Source organism: Anser brachyrhynchus (genome assembly GCF_964034855.1).
Source record: "Anser brachyrhynchus genome assembly, chromosome: 3".
Taxonomy (NCBI): domain Eukaryota; kingdom Metazoa; phylum Chordata; class Aves; order Anseriformes; family Anatidae; genus Anser; species Anser brachyrhynchus.
This window is the reverse complement of record NC_137696.1, coordinates 37,448,414-37,464,170: the sequence shown is the minus strand read 5'-3', so window position 1 is coordinate 37,464,170 and position 15,757 is coordinate 37,448,414. Positions and strand designations below refer to the sequence as shown.

General features: G+C 55.3%; 2 protein-coding genes across 3 annotated transcripts in view; one reads left to right on the top strand and one right to left on the bottom strand.

Moving 5' to 3' along the window:
• TMEM151B (transmembrane protein 151B) overlaps nt 1-4,762 on the top strand; it is a 17,362-nt gene extending 12,600 nt beyond the window's left edge. The window contains exon 2 of the transcript XR_013948873.1: nt 43-4,762. The gene's annotated coding sequence lies outside the window, so the exon portion shown is untranslated. The remainder of the gene's footprint in view (nt 1-42) is intronic.
• DRC5 (dynein regulatory complex subunit 5) lies at nt 4,657-15,757 on the bottom strand. Of its 2 annotated transcripts, XM_080586167.1 has the most exons (6): nt 14,001-15,757; nt 11,068-11,338; nt 9,040-9,608; nt 7,555-8,004; nt 5,435-5,631; nt 4,657-4,832 (listed from the first exon to the last, which is right to left on the bottom strand). In XM_080586167.1, exons 2-5 carry the CDS (start codon nt 11,282-11,284, stop codon nt 5,461-5,463), a joined length of 1,407 nt encoding a protein of 468 aa, XP_080442293.1. In that variant the 5' UTR covers nt 11,285-11,338; nt 14,001-15,757; the 3' UTR covers nt 4,657-4,832; nt 5,435-5,460. The 2 variants fall into 2 exon arrangements, with proteins under 2 accessions (XP_080442293.1, XP_080442292.1); XM_080586166.1 differs by lacking the exon at nt 14,001-15,757 and having other exon boundaries at nt 11,068-12,295.

Here is a 15,757-nt window from a genome sequence, read left to right as displayed (position 1 = left end):
AGCCTTTCCAGTCATGGCTTCGGTTCTGTCTGATATCACCAGGATGCTGCCTTACCTCTAGCCGGGCAGAGCAGCGTGCTCCTACTCTGCTGCAGCAGCTGCAGGGTACGTGTCTGAGGTACTGCAGGAGCACCAAGGAGCTGTGTCACCAAAGAGCTACAAGTCACAACGTGTGGCGTGGGCTTTGAATCACGTTCCATTTACCGTCAGTGGTTTGAATAAGGCCTGTGTGAATATGAAGGTGGGGTCTGATCAGGATCCGTGTGATCACAGAAACGTGGCATGGTTTAAGCACAGGTATTAATGGGCTGTGGTCATTCCTGGTGTAACGTTACTGAAGCCAGTGGTACTGTACCAACGCGAGCATGGCTTAGCAACTCCCCGGAGTGATCTGTCCTTGAATCCAAATTGATCTGCTGCAGTGGTGCTTTGATGCATAGAGTTCATGTTGGGACTTGGCCAACGTGAATGAATGTTGAATATCTGCTCTCTCTTCAAGCCATGGGTTGAGTTGTTCTGCTCTGCTGCCTCCACCGCAGCTGCTCCGCGAAGGGAAATGTTATGCCCATGGATGTGATCTCGTCAGCTCCCTCAAAAGCAAGCTAAAACGAGCAAATTGACCTCTACCGCACTGGGAGAGTGGGATTCTTCCACAGGACTGCAGCTACACACAAGGGAAAGGAGGTCCAAAAGGTCAGAACTGAACCTGCAAGGCCCATGGCCTCAAGGACTGCCCTTCTTCCTTCCCTCCTCACCTCCTTTGTCTTACCTGGGGGAGGGATAGCTTCCTCGTGGAGGTGAGCCAGCTCCTCGTCCTGCAGCCCCAGGGCAGGCCCTACTAACAGGTACATCATCCGCCTATGCAACACTCCCAGGAACTGCCAAGTTTTCAGGAGCCCATGACAACGTGCAGCATGTCCATCCAGCACTGAGAACAAGCACAGCTGCTGCTAAACGGGTTTTATTCCTCCCCTCCTAATGAAGACTGTTTTTGTTGGGGCCTTTTGTTCATTCGTTTGGTTTTTGTAAACTCCAGACTCCTAGGGAAACGAAGCTTGCGAGAAATCGGTGCCCGTCCTGAACCATCCCCAGTCCTTTGAACTTTGGGAATGGGTGGATCACCTGCTGTGACTGTAATTTAGTGGACTTCGTAGAGCAAAGTAACTTCACGCACAGACACACAAGGTTCTTTCACTCTCCATCAGTGCAAGCTGCTTCTGCAACCTTAGCTACTCGCATTAATGAAAGAAAAAAGCCTCGCTAGAAAGTGTTGAGATGACTTAGTATTTTGCATCAGTCCCACGGTCCCAATGGCCATTAGCAGCGCTGTCAGCTGACGTGCCATGAATTCAGGCTTTGGATGGCAGCCCACGAAGCGGTCAGGGTGAAAAGGTTTGGAAGACCCAAGGCTGAGTCTGTACGCGTCTCCAGAGCACACGCAGAGAGCAGCGGCTGAAAGCAGCCATCCCCCTGGCTCAGCACAGGGAGAAGTGGTCGGGTTTTGTTTGGGCTGCACCTGCCTTCCCAGGGAAAGCCTGCCCCTAGGGGCTCACGGGAGGGGAAAAGAAAATCTTGGGGCATCCGATGAAGCAACGTGCACGGCACTGCCGAGCCAGCTGGGGAAAAAGCGGTGACGACTAAAACCCAAACGACCAGGACTTCGCTTTGAAAATGAGAACTGCTTTTTCAGACTGAAATGAGACTGAGAGGCCTTGAGAGCGTTTCAGGTTGCTGCTCCTTGCTTTAGAAATGTAATCTCTGAGGATGGTGTGGATTTAAGCACCCTGCTCCAGCCAGCTCTGCTAGAGTTGTGCAGTGCAGGTGGAAAAGGGATGCCACAGAAAGGTTTGGATAGTGCAGCAGGGGCTTTGCCATGCGGTAGGGTGATCAGGAACGGAGGCTGGAGCTTAAAATCCTCCTCTGCGCCTAGATAGAGGTCTGGGCTTGACATCCAAACGTGTACAGATGTGGGGCAGGGCATGCTGCTGGGTGCCCATGTGCACTGCTGGGGGCTGCTGCCCTGCAGAGGAGCTTGTGTTGGTGGCTTCGGTCTGGTACGGCCCCTCCGTTCCCGTAGGGAATGGTTTGTGGGGTGGCGGGGCACTGCTCGTGGCCTGTGGGAGGAAACTCCTGACCTGGTTTTTGTAGGAGGGTGGTGCGAAGTGTCACATTTGCTGCAGTGACTGGCAGGGAGCCGGGATAAGAGCATGGAGCAAGCTGTGTTTGAGATGAAGCTGATCCCCTGCCGGCTGGCTGAAGCGCGAGAGCTGTTGGATCTGCTCCCTGGCCAGCGCGCTGCGGCTCTGCTCACCCTCCCCAAACCTGGTGTGAAAATTGTCCCTTGTGGCTGTGTGGGACCAGGGGGCCTGCAGAGAGGGTGTATGGGGTCAGCCCTCAGAGGCTTTGCAGGTGGGGTGATTTCCGTGGGAGATGCGAGGCCAGGCGGGGCGGGACACTGCTGTGCTGGAGCAGCGGTGTTTGGAGGCAAGGAGAGGGAGCGGGGCATCGGGTGGAGAAGGCCTGGGACAAAGCAAGCTTTTGGGGCAGGCTGTGCGTGCCCAAGGGGACGTGCAGGAGGCATTTCCCAGCTGAGGTGCCCAGGCCAAGCCTGGCTGCATCGTCAGAGCAGCGATGCTGCCTCCGAGCCCCGCGCTGACAGCTGGAGCACGTGTCACCGAGCCGCAACGGATGATGCAGCCACAAGGTGTAAATGTCACTAATGAACAAATTGCCTCGTGCCAGGGAGAGGCTAATCCATCACGGCTGGGGACAGGGATCTGACAGGGCCGGCTATTTCGGGTGCAGCCTGTGGGGAGGAACCGCTTCACGTCTCAGCTGTCCCCTCTGCCCAGGGAGGCCGATGCAGGGCTTGGCTCCGCGCTGCTCCCCGCCTCCCCTCCGCACCAGCTCGGGGCTCAGCCCTCTCCGTGCCACCTAAGGAGGAACCAGGGGGGCATTTGGGCTGGCAGGAGGAGCAGACAGACCCTGGGTGGTGTGCCCAGGACAGGGCGAGTTTGGCAGGAGGGTGCTGCACACAACGTGCCAGCACTGGAGGGCTTTCTCAGTGGTCCGGGGTGCAGGGCTGTGGCCAGTAGTGCTTGCTGCGGTGTTTTACAAAATGCCACTTGCTCCCCAGTTCAATCTCATAGTTTGCCCCTATATGAGGTGCCCTCAAGGCGATGCTCCAAGCCAAGCCCCCACCCTGTCAGGGGACACAGCCGGCTGTACTGTGCTGCCTCAGGGCCGTGCACAGCCGCGGGACTGAGTTCGGTGTGAACAGACGAGGCAGAGGGATGCCGAGCGCAGCGCCTATCCCCCATGCACCCTCCCGCTCCTCCACCCCCAGCTGGTGCCCGAAATCAGCCCGCCGTCCTGGTGACGACATATGCCAGCGTGACACCTCGCAAATCGCTGCCTCTGCGGCTGCGAGCAGAAGCCGAGAGGCTCGGGGAGCTCCTGCCCCCCCCCTGCACGAAGCACGGCTCGCCATCTGCCGCAGCCAGCAGCCAGCCCGCGGCACCCGCCGCTGCGTGCGCGCGGTGGAAGCCCCCGTGTCGCTCCCCTCCCTTTCCTCCCTGTCCTCCCCCCGTCAGTCTGGCACAGACCCACGCACACCCCACGGGCGACCCGCCGGAGAAGCTGCTGGTGGGTGCTGTCAGCTGTCGGGCTTTAATTTTAGCGGTGTTTGGAATGGTTTGAAGCCTTGCAGAGTGGTGGTGATGGATGGCCGGGCGGTGTGCGGTGGCCAAGGGGCTCACGGGAGGGAAGACAGGGGGGCTCCAGGCCCCAGGAGGGCCTGCACGGTGCCCCAGGAGCGTGCTTGGATGGTGGTTGGAAGGTGTTAGCAAATCTTGGCTGTGCACATCAAGAGGAGCTGGGAGTATCCTGGAAAGCAATTCAGCATTTTTTCTGGTGATAAATTTTCCATGAGCCCTTTCCTTTCCACCCTGCTCCTCGCTGGCTGCGCTGGCTGCTTACTCCTCGGCGTGCTGGAGGGATCCCACCGCTGCCCTCCCAGCACCAGCTCTCATCGCCCAGCCCTGTGCCTGGAGCTACGTGCAGGCTTTCCCCGGACCAGGACACCCCCATTAAGCGCCCCCATTACTGCTGGAGCCGCTCCTTCTTCAGCCTGAACCTGACCTGGGTCTTTTCTGCTGTTTCTGAACACAAGTTCTCATCTCATTCAGGTGTGTCATTCAGTGGAAATATTTTGTAAATGCAAACAAAAAGAAACAAATCTTTTCAATACCTCGGTCTCGAGGGTGGGAAACAAGGCGTTGGAGATGCCCGGGTGGGAAGGACTGGCAGCGGCTGCCACTGGCTGTATTTTCTTGCAGACGTAGCCCCTGGAAGCATCCATGAGTGGTTTGGAAGGGGGCTACCCTGATCTGCAAGGGCTTTGGGGTGACCCACACGGGCATCCCTTGTGTGGCCGCTGCTGCCAGTGACAGCCTCGTGCTCAATCCTTTCTGATCCATCAAGCGGGTGGCTGTGGGTGGCAGAGCCACCGGTGTCCGTGTCCGTCAGGCAGAGCAAGGCCCAAGCGGGTAGGTGGCGAACAAATTCTCTTGTGAGCACTGGGAACAGTTTTTACTTTTCAGCTATGTCAATATGATCTAGCTCTCTCCGTCTCTCTCTATATGTACAAATAGTATATCACAATGTTGCCTTTTTTGTTGGAAATATCAAAGTACAAAGATTGTAAACCAAATCGGTGTAATAAAAGTTTCAGATGATTCACGGAGGCGGCTGTCAGCAGTGGGTCTGTGGGCACGGGTCGTGGTCAGAGCTGGGAGAGAGCCGGAGCCCCCGCGCCGCTCCGAGGGCAGGGGCTGAAAGGGGGGAAAGGCAGCCATAAGGGGAGTGTTTTTCTCAAAAATGCAAATAAAACCAAGCCTCTGAAGGACAGGCTGACTTCCCAAGGAGCGCTAAAGCACTGCTGATCCTAGCACTGAAGCGCTGCGAGTGGATGCCGTTCTGCAGCAAATTAAGGATGACAAACGGCATCCTCGGACGAGGCTTTGGACAAAGCAAGATATTTAGAACCACAGGAGACTCACCACAGGTGAGTGTCTTTGCTACTGTCAGGTACTGGTGACATTTCAGAGGCTGCCCCCCTTTCCTGTCACAGCAGAAGACCCTGCAGCCAGCTAAAGGCAGCCCCGGGCAGCGGCTGTACCGTGGTGTCCACCACGCGACCTTTTCTCCCAGCTCCAGGCAATGCTGCCTGTTCGGGGGGAGCAGAATGCCTCTGCACGGAGACACACTGGTGCTTTGACCCCGGGCAGCTGGGGAAGCAGCCCCAGAGCCCTCCCCCCGGGGGTGCAGGGGCTGCATTGCCGACCCCAGGTGCTCTGCTGGAAGCCCTCCTGCCCCCACTTGTGCAAGGGGAGGTTTGTCGGCCCAGATCCCACGCGGGGAGCAAAACTGGTACCTGGGGAGCTTTCTGTGGCTTCCTGGTCAGAGGGGCCCGGCTGCGGGCTGAGGTCCCAGGCGGGCGGCGTGCCGGTTGGCCCACAGCATCTGCCCGATGAGGAACTCGCTCTCCTGGCCCACCTCTGCCAGGCGGAGGTCGAACTCGGTCAGCGTCTTGTTGCCCGCCAGCCCTTCCAGCAGCTGCTTGCCACCGTCCTGCAGCGGGTTGAAGAAAGGAGCCCAAGAGTGAGGGAGGCTTCACCCAAGCCTGAAACGTTGCTCCCAAGAGAAGGACAGGGAAGGAGCGTAACCTTATGCAGCGCTCAGCGATACGACACGTGCTAATGACTCCCTCTGGGTATCGTGTCAGGAGTCCTCAAGCTCAGGCTGGTTAATGGCACGGACGGAGAGGATAACCTGCGAGGAGTCTCTGCTCTACCCTGTCCCCCCATCCCCAGCTCCCTGCTGGGTGGGGACACGTGGCAGTGCGACTAGGTGCGCTGTTCCTCATCCTGCTCGGTGCCTTTTCCATGGCACGGATGGATTTTGTGGGGGGAACATCTCATGCAGCTCAAGTCCAGCCTGCATGGGGTCAGACAATGCAACGTAGAGAACTCTAGGGAGGCAGCTTGCCTTGGTACATTTCCTTCCCTTGCCTGAAATGTGGTCTTTAGGGATGCAACAATTTGGCATTTTTTCCCACAGCTCTTCTCTTTCACGTACCCAACGCACGTCCCAACCCCATCGCCTCCATCCAGGCAGCCCCCTCTCCCCAGCACCCTGCCTGTTAGACCTCTTGCTAAAAAGGACAAAATGTGAGAAAGGAGAGGAACCTCTTTTTAAAGGGGTACAGAGGATTTGATGCATCCCTAGCGAACACCTCCATTTTCCCATATGCAAAACAAAGACGAAAACAGCAGCCCACTTCCTGGGGTGCTACAGAGCTTCACAAACGGGTACCAGGAGAGCTCATCAGATGGAAAATGCTAAGCACAAAGGTTATTATTTACTAAGCAAAAATCCTGCTATCCTTTCCAACACTTGTCCCCTTGTATCGTTACACTCAGATGGTTATCCATGTCCAGAACCATAAAAATGAGGACTCACAAAAGGTTTTCTGCCATCAAATCCTTTTAAAACCGTTGTCAAACATATTGATGCCAATATTCCTGCCAGCAGGGACAGCTGGTCTTGCTGTCTCTTTATTGTGACAGTGAGAAAAATTGAGGCAGCACAGAAAGTTTAAAAGCCAGCATGATTGCATTTAGCTGTCTAGTTTCAGATTTCTAAAGCTCTTTTTTAATCAGCAGAAGAGAATTGGTCTGCTTTGTGGGCATGTTGCACACTGCAGCTCTTAGGGATGCACTAAGATTTGTGGATGCTTCTCTGCCTAGAAAATGTGAGCCTGTGGCTCAGGAGCCATAAAGAAGCATCCAGACATGACACTTTTGACCTAGCACACCACACCAGAGCTGCGGGGTGAATTAAAGGAGCTCAACAACAGAGCCAATTTTCTAACAATCTCCTCATGACGGACAGGAGAGATTCTGGGGAGGGCAAAAACTGCCCGTGTGCCGCTGCATGACAGATGGCACAGCAGATCCGAAGTACAGAGGATATGAATAAGGCCCTCGTCTTATGCCACCTATCATTTTTATCTACTCCCACGTGGGTAAAGGGGCTGTGATTTCCCCAGGCATACTCCCTGGATTTCAGTCTCCTGTGGGGAAAATCCCTCTCTGCCCAGAAGCCTGGAAGCCAGCATCTGCCTGAGAGCCCCGTGAGAAGAGCTAGACATGAGTGAGATAAATGTGTGTGTGTCCCCACAGAAGAAGATGTTCTCCTTTTTGCTGTCTGCTGTAGTCTCTTCACTGCTTGCAGCTGATTGTTATCCCAGCAAGGCTGAAATGTGGGGGATGCCTCTGCCCCGTGGCTTTGAGGCGGACCGGGCTCAGCATCTCCTTTACAACTGAACCACGCAATCACAGGATGCCTGAGGTGGGAAGGGACCTCTGGAGGTCACCTGCTCCAACCCCCTGCTCAAGCAGAGACACCGAGGGCAGGTTGGGACCGTGTCCCAGCATCAAACCTCACAGCCACGCGGGCTGTCCAGCTGCAGGGAGCGGGGGTTTCTCTTACCGGCCCTATGTGGTTGCACGACAAGTTGATGCAGGTCAGGGTGGCGTTCTGAGCAAGGACCTGGGAGAACAGCACAGCGCTTGGCTCCGACAGCATGTTGCTGCCCAGGTGGATGGACTTCAGGGTGGTGTTGGCCAGCAGGGCACGGCCCATCGCCTCCCCGCCCTCGTCCTCCAGGTAGTTGAGGCGCAGGTTCAGGGAGGTCAGGGTGCAGTTCTGAGCCAGGGCCTGGGCGAGGGCCTGAGCCCCCGCGTGATGGATCTTGTTGTTACACAGATCCAGGGTTTCTAATCTGCTGCGGTTGATCAGCTTGCCGACAGCTTGTGTCCCCGTGTCCCCGATGAGGTTGTGGGACAAGTTCAGCTCCACCAAGGAGGGGTGATCCAGCAAGCTGCGGACCAGCAGCCTGGTCTTGTCGTCATCCACGTTGCTGCGTGTCAGCTTGAAAACCTGTGGGGTAAAGGACAGGGACACTGAAACAGGTGCTTTGGACAGAGCTTTGCACAAGGTCTCTAGCCTGTGGCTCACCAGAGATGAGATTCATCTCCCTTTGCTTTAGACGCCTTTAGCCAGAGGGCTAAAGTAGGTGTTTTTATTGTGGAGAGGGCAGGACATGACACTGAGGTCCCCTGCCTGTCCCAGGGTTCATCACTTGGAAACTCCCATTCCTCTCGTCTGACTCTGCGGGATCTCTAACACATAGGGCAAAATTAAATGAGAGAAAGCTGTCCAAATTTCTGCAGGGACTAATAGCTAAATTCACCCCCAATCATAGCCGGATTGTCCAGACAAGCACATGCACTGGTGGTAACCCACAGTGTTCTTCCTTAAGGGCAAGGCTCTGTGTGGCCAGGGCACCTCTATAGCCATGTAAGAGGTGATTTCCCTTCTGGAAGCCACGCAGAAAAATATTTCCTAAAGCATGTCAACTTGGAGAGAGTGTTCGGCCAGCTCGCTCTGGTGAGTGATGCCTGTTGGCGTTTAGGAGAGGCTAAATATCTGCACTGCAATTGTCAAAGAACTGAGGGTTTTGTTAGCATCCAGAAAGAAAAAGCCCCCTCACTCTATGTGAATATTTCCCCATGCTCTTCCTGGAGGTCTTTGGGGTATGTCAAGATTTATTTACTGAGCCAAAACCTGCCCCTATAAAAAACTCTCTGGCTTTCTCCTCTCTTCTCTCCCAGAACCACATACGGAGTTAAAGCAGGAGTGTTGCTTTCCCTTGGGCTACAGGGAACAAGTTTTGAGGGAGCAAATATGGTTTTCACCCTCTGGCAATGTCTTCTACCAAGAGCATAAACAGAAAGAGATGCTCAGCAGTAGGCCAATGAGTTAACCTCTCTTCACTTGGCCAGACAGGAACTTGCGAAGGGAAGGATGCTGCCAGCAGGGAAAACTGAGCCTAGGGTTTCTCCCCCTCCTCCCCCTCCAAAGGGAATCTGAAGATCGAGCTGAGGAAGAAAGATTTATTCTGGGATATATTACCTTCAATTTGTGACACTTCTTCACGGCATCAGCCAAGTTACAGCAGTCCTGGTAGGTGAACTTAAAGAGGTTCCACTCGAAGTTCATGCCGCAGTCCTTCACGCCGTAAGTAAGATGAAGCTCTTCAAGGTAAGGGAGAGCAGTAATGAGGGCTCCCAGGTCGTAGTGATGCATGGGGACCTCGCCAAACCCCAGATCGCTCCCTGAATCAGAGATGTCATCTGCCTCCTCCTTTGGATCCACCTTCAGCGGCGGCAGGAACTGATCAACCTCCAGTTTCCGCACATAGTCTTTGCAGAGCGGGATGAGCTCCAGAACCTGGTTGGGGTCCGTGGTGTTGGGGACAAAACTTTTCAGGATGTTCTCCAGGTGACGTTCGAAGAACATCCGTTTCCAGCTGCCCCCATAGCTGGAGATGTCACACACTTGCCAGCGCTCGGTGCAGCACCGCTTCCAGTAGTCCTCGTCACTTACTAGGTTGGCAGTGACCGCGAGCGGAAGGCCAGTGGGGAGCCTGTCGAGCACCTTCCTTTGGTGCTGAGGCAGAAGACGGTCTAAAATAGGGTTCTCTGGAGGGAAAGGAGAGGAGGAGAGGTTGGTCTGGGCTGTAGGAAGTCGGGCTGGCCCTGTGGTTCTGCCCAGACCCCCAGCTGCTGATACTGGCTCCCCTCTCACTTGCTATCAGCTGGTGCAGTGAGCTAAGCGGGCAGAAAATGACTCATTTTTGTGTAGGATTTCTAACTTTTATAACAAAGCATCAGCGTAATTGGGTTTACCCTCATAATATTTGGGAACTGCACCAGAAACTTGGCTCCCGGTTTAAATTTGGTTTTAATGCGGTTGATATTCAGAGCAGGACTTCTGCTGCCAACAGAGCTGCGCCAGGCTTACAGTGACGGAAGAACTCGGCTTGCCAGTTGCTGAATTTTCTCCCTTTGGTTCCTAAACATATTAAAGGATATTTGAGAACTGAGTTACCTGCGTGCTTTTCATGCAAGTCCTCATGCCTTTTTATTTGAAGTCAGGTGTCTGTCTTACCCATGTGCCTATCTGCACATGGGGAATCAGATTTTGAGGCACAAAGTGGGGTTAGTCTTATATTTTCTCTCTCTCTGTGGCATTCCCTTCCTAAGGACACCCAGAGTCCTACCACAGGCTCCTCCTAGAGTCTCTTCTCCATGTCCCACAGCTGGCACTGCAGGACTTCCTCTGCAAAGTCCCACAGCACAACCAGCGGTGGGACAGGTACCGGCAGAAGCAGGATAGCTTCCCTCTGGATCGCATTTGGCATCGGACTGACTGATCAGGCTGGTAGGACCATGAGGTCTGTGAGCTCGGCCCCCCCAGGCACCACACTGTTTTACAGCCCCCGTGTGGACACATCTTTGGGCCTACCTTTGGGCTTTGCTGCTGCTCCGCTGAGTGACGGCTAGGCCCTTTCTCTCCCCCTCCCAGCCCGTTCCCAGATGAGATGTGCTTTTTATATTTTACTATGCTTCAGCCGTCCACCTGCTTCAAAAGCACATTCCCTGCCTGAGGGTGCAGCCTGTCACATCGCCACCAAAAGCTGTGGAGGAAGCCTGACGCCGTGAGCACCACGTGTGTTCGGAGGCGCCTGGGAGCAGGGCCCGTTTCTGCACCCCTCGCAGAGCACTCAGCACGACAGGGACTCCATCCCTGTGCCGGGAACCAGGCCCGTGTGTGACCCACGAGAAGGGACCAGAGACCTCGAAGCCCTGCTCGCAGCTGAGGGGAGCGAGGCCAGCAGAGCATGGAAGGAAGAAGAAAATACAGGACAAGGATAGGGCAGCCGTGTCCTGGATAGCAGCCCGGAGGGCGAAAGCCATCCCAGGAGCATGCAAGTACATACTTAGCAACTAAACGTTTTGTCTAACCAGCTGCCTGGGGAGGTATTTCCCCCACTGCTCCTTTGGGCTGGGTACCACACTGTGCCTTCCGGCTGCCTCTGTGCCTTGCTGGCCCTCCGCTCCCACACACCCCAGGGGAGAAGCTCTCCCTCCCGCTTACGGGTGAAATTGTGGACGATGTGCTGGAGGCAGAGCTCGGTGAGCCGGGGGACGGCGGCGAGGGACCACTCGGGGTCCTCGATGATGCGGTGTACGCAGAAGGAGTCGGCGGTGAGCCTGCCCTGGGAGCGCCGCAGCGAGGGAACGGGCCTGCTCCTGCCAGCAGCCACCGCCTGCCGCATCCCGCTCACCAGCCACGTCTCCTTCACGGGAAGCATGAGGGAAATTGCTCGAGGTCAGGAGAAGGCCACCACGTTTTCCGCCTGGGCTGCCTGAAAGAGAAAAAGGCAGCCTTGGAAAGAGACCGGCTGTAAGGGTGCCCTGCTCACACAGCTCTTCTGTCCTGCAGTTTCCCCCTGCCCTTCTTCCGCTTCCTCTGCTCGCACTGGAGGCACTGCAGCAAAACAGCTATTATTTACCCTTATCTTCATACACTGCCTTGCACAAAGAGGTCTCTAAACACTACACGTAATAAACAGATAATAGGGGGGTGTTAATTCAGTGTGCTGTTGAAGAGGATGGACAGGAATTGATAGCTCACTGTCTTTTCCAATAAAATAAATAGACGAAGCTGGCAGGAGCTGGGTTTAAAACAAAGGGAAAAGGTGGTTCTTCACGCCGCCTACGGTTAAGCTGGGGAATTCCTTGCTGCAGGATGCTGCGGATGCTGACAGCCTGTGGAGGCTCCAGGACAAGTACAGGGAAGAAAAACCCTTTGGAAATGATTCAATGCCCAGAAACAACACCTGTCAGAGTCTGAAAATGGTTGGAGGTGGGAGAGTGCAGGTGGAAACAAACACATGTACTTGCATCCGTTTTCCACTCCTCTGGGGGAACCGGCTGCTATCAGAGAGGGACACTGGGCCAGATCACTCCCCGGTTTGATCCAGTGTGCCTGCCCTCATGGCTCTTCACAGGCAGATGCTTACTATAAGTGTATTCATTTTTTCTGCTTTGCTCAATTATTCTCCAGCTGAACTCTTTCCAAACATCCATTAACTGACGAGATGGGTCAGACCTGTCCAGACCCACACTAAGCAGATATGAGCTAAGAGAACCAGCCTGGACCAGAAGGCAGGATGCCCATCTCTATTAGCTCTGCAGAGCTTTCCCAGACCAAGTTTTCCCATTTGCTGCTTCCCACCCCAACCTCAGGAGCAGTGCCACAGTTAGCATGAGTCCCTCTTTCTCTGAAAGCTCTGTAAGGCTTTGTGAGCTTGTCTGTCTCTGCTCCTCCTCCCTCCAAAAGAGACGTGAGGAAGGGCCTGCAAAGGAACCTGAAAAAGGGGAAGAGGAGAAGAAAAGAGGAGGAGAAGAAAAGAGGAAAAGAGATCTGCGAAATGCTGAGAGCTAGAGGTCAGAAACAAAATGATCCACGCTGTACTGCAGCAAATGTGTCCGCAAAGGCTTCTTCAAATACGCTTGTAGCAGGTCCAGGAAGAGAGGACCCATTTCGGGACGAGAGTCAGGAGATGGGGTGAGGGAGAGAGCAGCAGCAGGGCATCCTCTGATGCAAAGCAGGAGGACACAGGTGCCAAGGGGAGCTGAATTTCCTGGCAGGCACTGCTACAAAGATGGCAAAAGCAAAAGCTGTAGAAAAAGGGAGCCTGGTCTGAAGAAGGGTGGGCGTGGGAGGAGAAGGAATGGACCACGTGCAAATGAGAGAGCTGGGAGTCCTTCCTCTGACCTCCTCAACCCAGCTGAAAACCCAGCTCATGGTGCTTGGCGGGCTTCAGCAGAAAGGCACAGCACAGCCAACACTGGCAGAGGAGAGGTGACTGGGAGAAATGCTTTCTCCTTGCTCAGCCCTTCATCCCACTCAAAAAGCATCTGTGTCACTCTGCCCCCCGGGCCACTCACAGCTAACTGGGGCTTCTGACGGCTTTTCTGACCGTGGCTGCGTCCCCTCGCCTGGGCTGCAGGAGGCTCATCGAGCCCATCCTCATAGCTGGGATGCTGAGCATGTATTTAAATGGCAAACCAACATTTCACTTACACCTCCTCTGATCTGGAGATGGGACCTCTGCTCAAACCTAAATTTCTCTGCTCTTTAGATTCACCCCAAAGCCTAGAGAGCCTGATCAGGAGTCGTGTGGGAAGCGGTGACCTCTGGCTGGTGCCTCCTACCAGCAGCGTGGCGGTCGATGATGTGTGGTGACAGTACAGACCGTGTTTACTGGAGAGTTTGGGGATGTGGGGGAAATTCATCCCGAGTACGGCTATGCCTGCAGCTGCAGTGGCATTCACCCCGAAGCTCAGGCCACACAAAAAGTGAGGAAGCTCTCACATCATTGCTGCAGCACTCTGAAAATGCTGGCTGTCCTGCAGGCGTCCCTGCCTCTGTGCTGTGGGCAGAGGGAGGAGATGTTGGCCAGGGGGCCTAGTGCTGGTGAAGACTGCTGATGCCACCAGCACTGCTCCCTGGCATTAGGCTGATGCAAAGGATCCATTAGGGCAGCGTATCGCACACTGCCTCTCTGCAGTGGGCCTTAAGTAAAGAAAAAAAGAAGAAGAAAAAAAAAAAGGATGCCAGACGAGGAATCCATTTAGCTTCAAGCATAATGAAATTTGTCTGTAAATGGATATCAGGCAGAATTAGGCCAGCCAGCCACTTGGGAAAATGGCTCATGTCGCCACCGCCCTCCAGCTGGTGCTGAGGGCCAACACCGCGGTCCTGGATGACCGTCAGCACGCCAGACCCCTGCCCCCTGAGGGGCTTCAGCGGCAGGAAAAGCCCTTTAGGGACCGAGCATCACCCCCGCACCCCCTGCGGCTGTCTCGCTCGCCTCACCCCGGGGACCCGGGAAGGCGTCTGCACTCCGGGAGGCACGGCACGCAGCCGGCCGCCTCCCAGCCCCCGGCCCCCACCAGCCACATCGCCCAGCTCACACTGGTGGGGTCTCCGGGCATCACGGCCCCCCGAGAGCCCCTCACCTGCCACCCGCTGCCAGGGACACGGCCACTGTTGCCTGGTCACGGATGTGTATCCGGGGCAGCGGCGGCCACGGCTCCGGGGCGGGACTCTGGCACCCGGGTAACCCAAAGACATCGCCCCCAGCCCGTCCGGCACCTCCGGGCGTCACCCGTGGGGACCCCACGCCGCGGTCACGCGTGGAGCCCCCCCGGGGAGGCCCCTGCAGCAACGGGGGGCACACGGTGCTGCTGGCACGGTCAGGTACCAGAGCCACATGCAGGTGTTTTGCTGTTGCCCATTTGCACTCTACGTCTCACCAGTAACAACTTGCCGAGGGTGCGCTGTCAGCTCCCGAAGCTGGTTTGCTTCCAGGCCCTAATTTTGGGGCAGTCACCTGCAGGCGGGTCACAGGGGGAGGCGAGCAAATCCGGGAACTCCCCTGAGGGCAAGCAGACCTCGGTCCCTCTGCTTCACGCCCACCTCTCTCTTTTTTTTCCTGCTCTTTTTCCCTCCTGCTAACAAGCCCCCTCTTGCAGAGTACGGCAGGGACCTGATCCTGAGCAAAACAGTGGCTGCACACATCGTACAAAGGGCTGTAAACATGCGTCTCATTTTCCCCCTTCCTCAGACCCGAGCATTTTGGTATTCGCCAGTAGCTTTCCAGGCTGAAATGCGGCTTTTGCTCTTTCAAAATGCTGATGTGCTCAGCAGCGGGTACATCACAAGCCCAGCCAGCGCATGCCCTGTGGGAGCACGCATAATGCTGTTGCCAGCTCTCGTGATATTCCTGCGAGTCCCCAGATAGCTGGCATTTTTGGGGAGCTGCACCGCCTCTCGGTTAAAATATATCTCCTGGTTGTGAAGAAGAGGTTACAAATGTGATCTGAGATTACCCCAAAGGCTTCACTACAAGACAGCAAACGGGAAGGCATTTGGATTAAAAAACGAATCAAGATCTTGAGGCCTACTTCGTGACTTTCAGTGATGTGCAGCTAGACTTCAGCAGCAATGTAGGAGTGGCCTGATGCTGTCTCTCCAGCTCCGGAGAAGAGTGTGAGGCAGCCTGGGATTCAAGCTGGTGTTTAATCAGGGGGGATGCCAGAGCCCTGGCAAAGCCCTTCCCGAAAGCTGGCCCCACACTAACCATTTTATTTCTGGGAGCACATCTTCAGGGCCTCTAAGATCTTGCTTTTGAAAAAAAAAATATGGCAGAGACGACATGGCCCAAGCATTGCAGTCAGTTGTGGAGCTGGATGCAAGCACGTGTTGAATCATTTGCTGAAAACAAGCAGTGGTACCTTCAAAATGGCTGGGTTAACATCTCCACATTTATTTCCAAGCACATAGACATTAGCATGCGCTTCCAGCAGGGTTTGCAGTGGTAGGCACTTCAGATGCCAGCTCAAATGCAGCTGGCTAAGTGTGGAGGGTAAAACACCCATCCCATTCCCATTCCCATTCCCATTCCCATTCCCATTCCCATTCCCATTCCCATTCCCATTCCCATTCCCCTCTTCGCGTCTGGGATCACTGCCATTCCCGAGTGGCTACAGCTCGGCAAGATGAGGACCCCGAGGAGCGGGGAGAAGCTTCAAAGCCCCTTCTCCAGGCTCCCCTCCTGTTGCCTTCTGCTAGAGAGCACTGCTAAAAAGCGGTCAGCACCTCCTGCAGCCCTGGGGGAAGCAGCAAAAGGATCAGGAGGAGGAAATAGCCCCTGCAAAGCCACCGCTGAAGGGACGGGGAGCACAGCGTGCCTGCGTGCTGCCTCTCCTCCCAA

Bases quoted from the DNA above. Each gene is read 5' to 3' on its own strand.
- DRC5 (XM_080586167.1), bottom strand. From the start codon at position 11,284: ATGCTTCCCGTGAAGGAGACGTGGCTGGTGAGCGGGATGCGGCAGGCG. The intron at 8,005-9,039 runs GTAATATATCCC...TTTACCCCACAG, and splicing joins AGAAGTGTCACAAATTGAAG to GTTTTCAAGCTGACACGCAG. The intron at 5,632-7,554 runs GTAAGAGAAACC...AACCCGCTGCAG, and splicing joins CGTGCAACCACATAGGGCCG to GACGGTGGCAAGCAGCTGCT.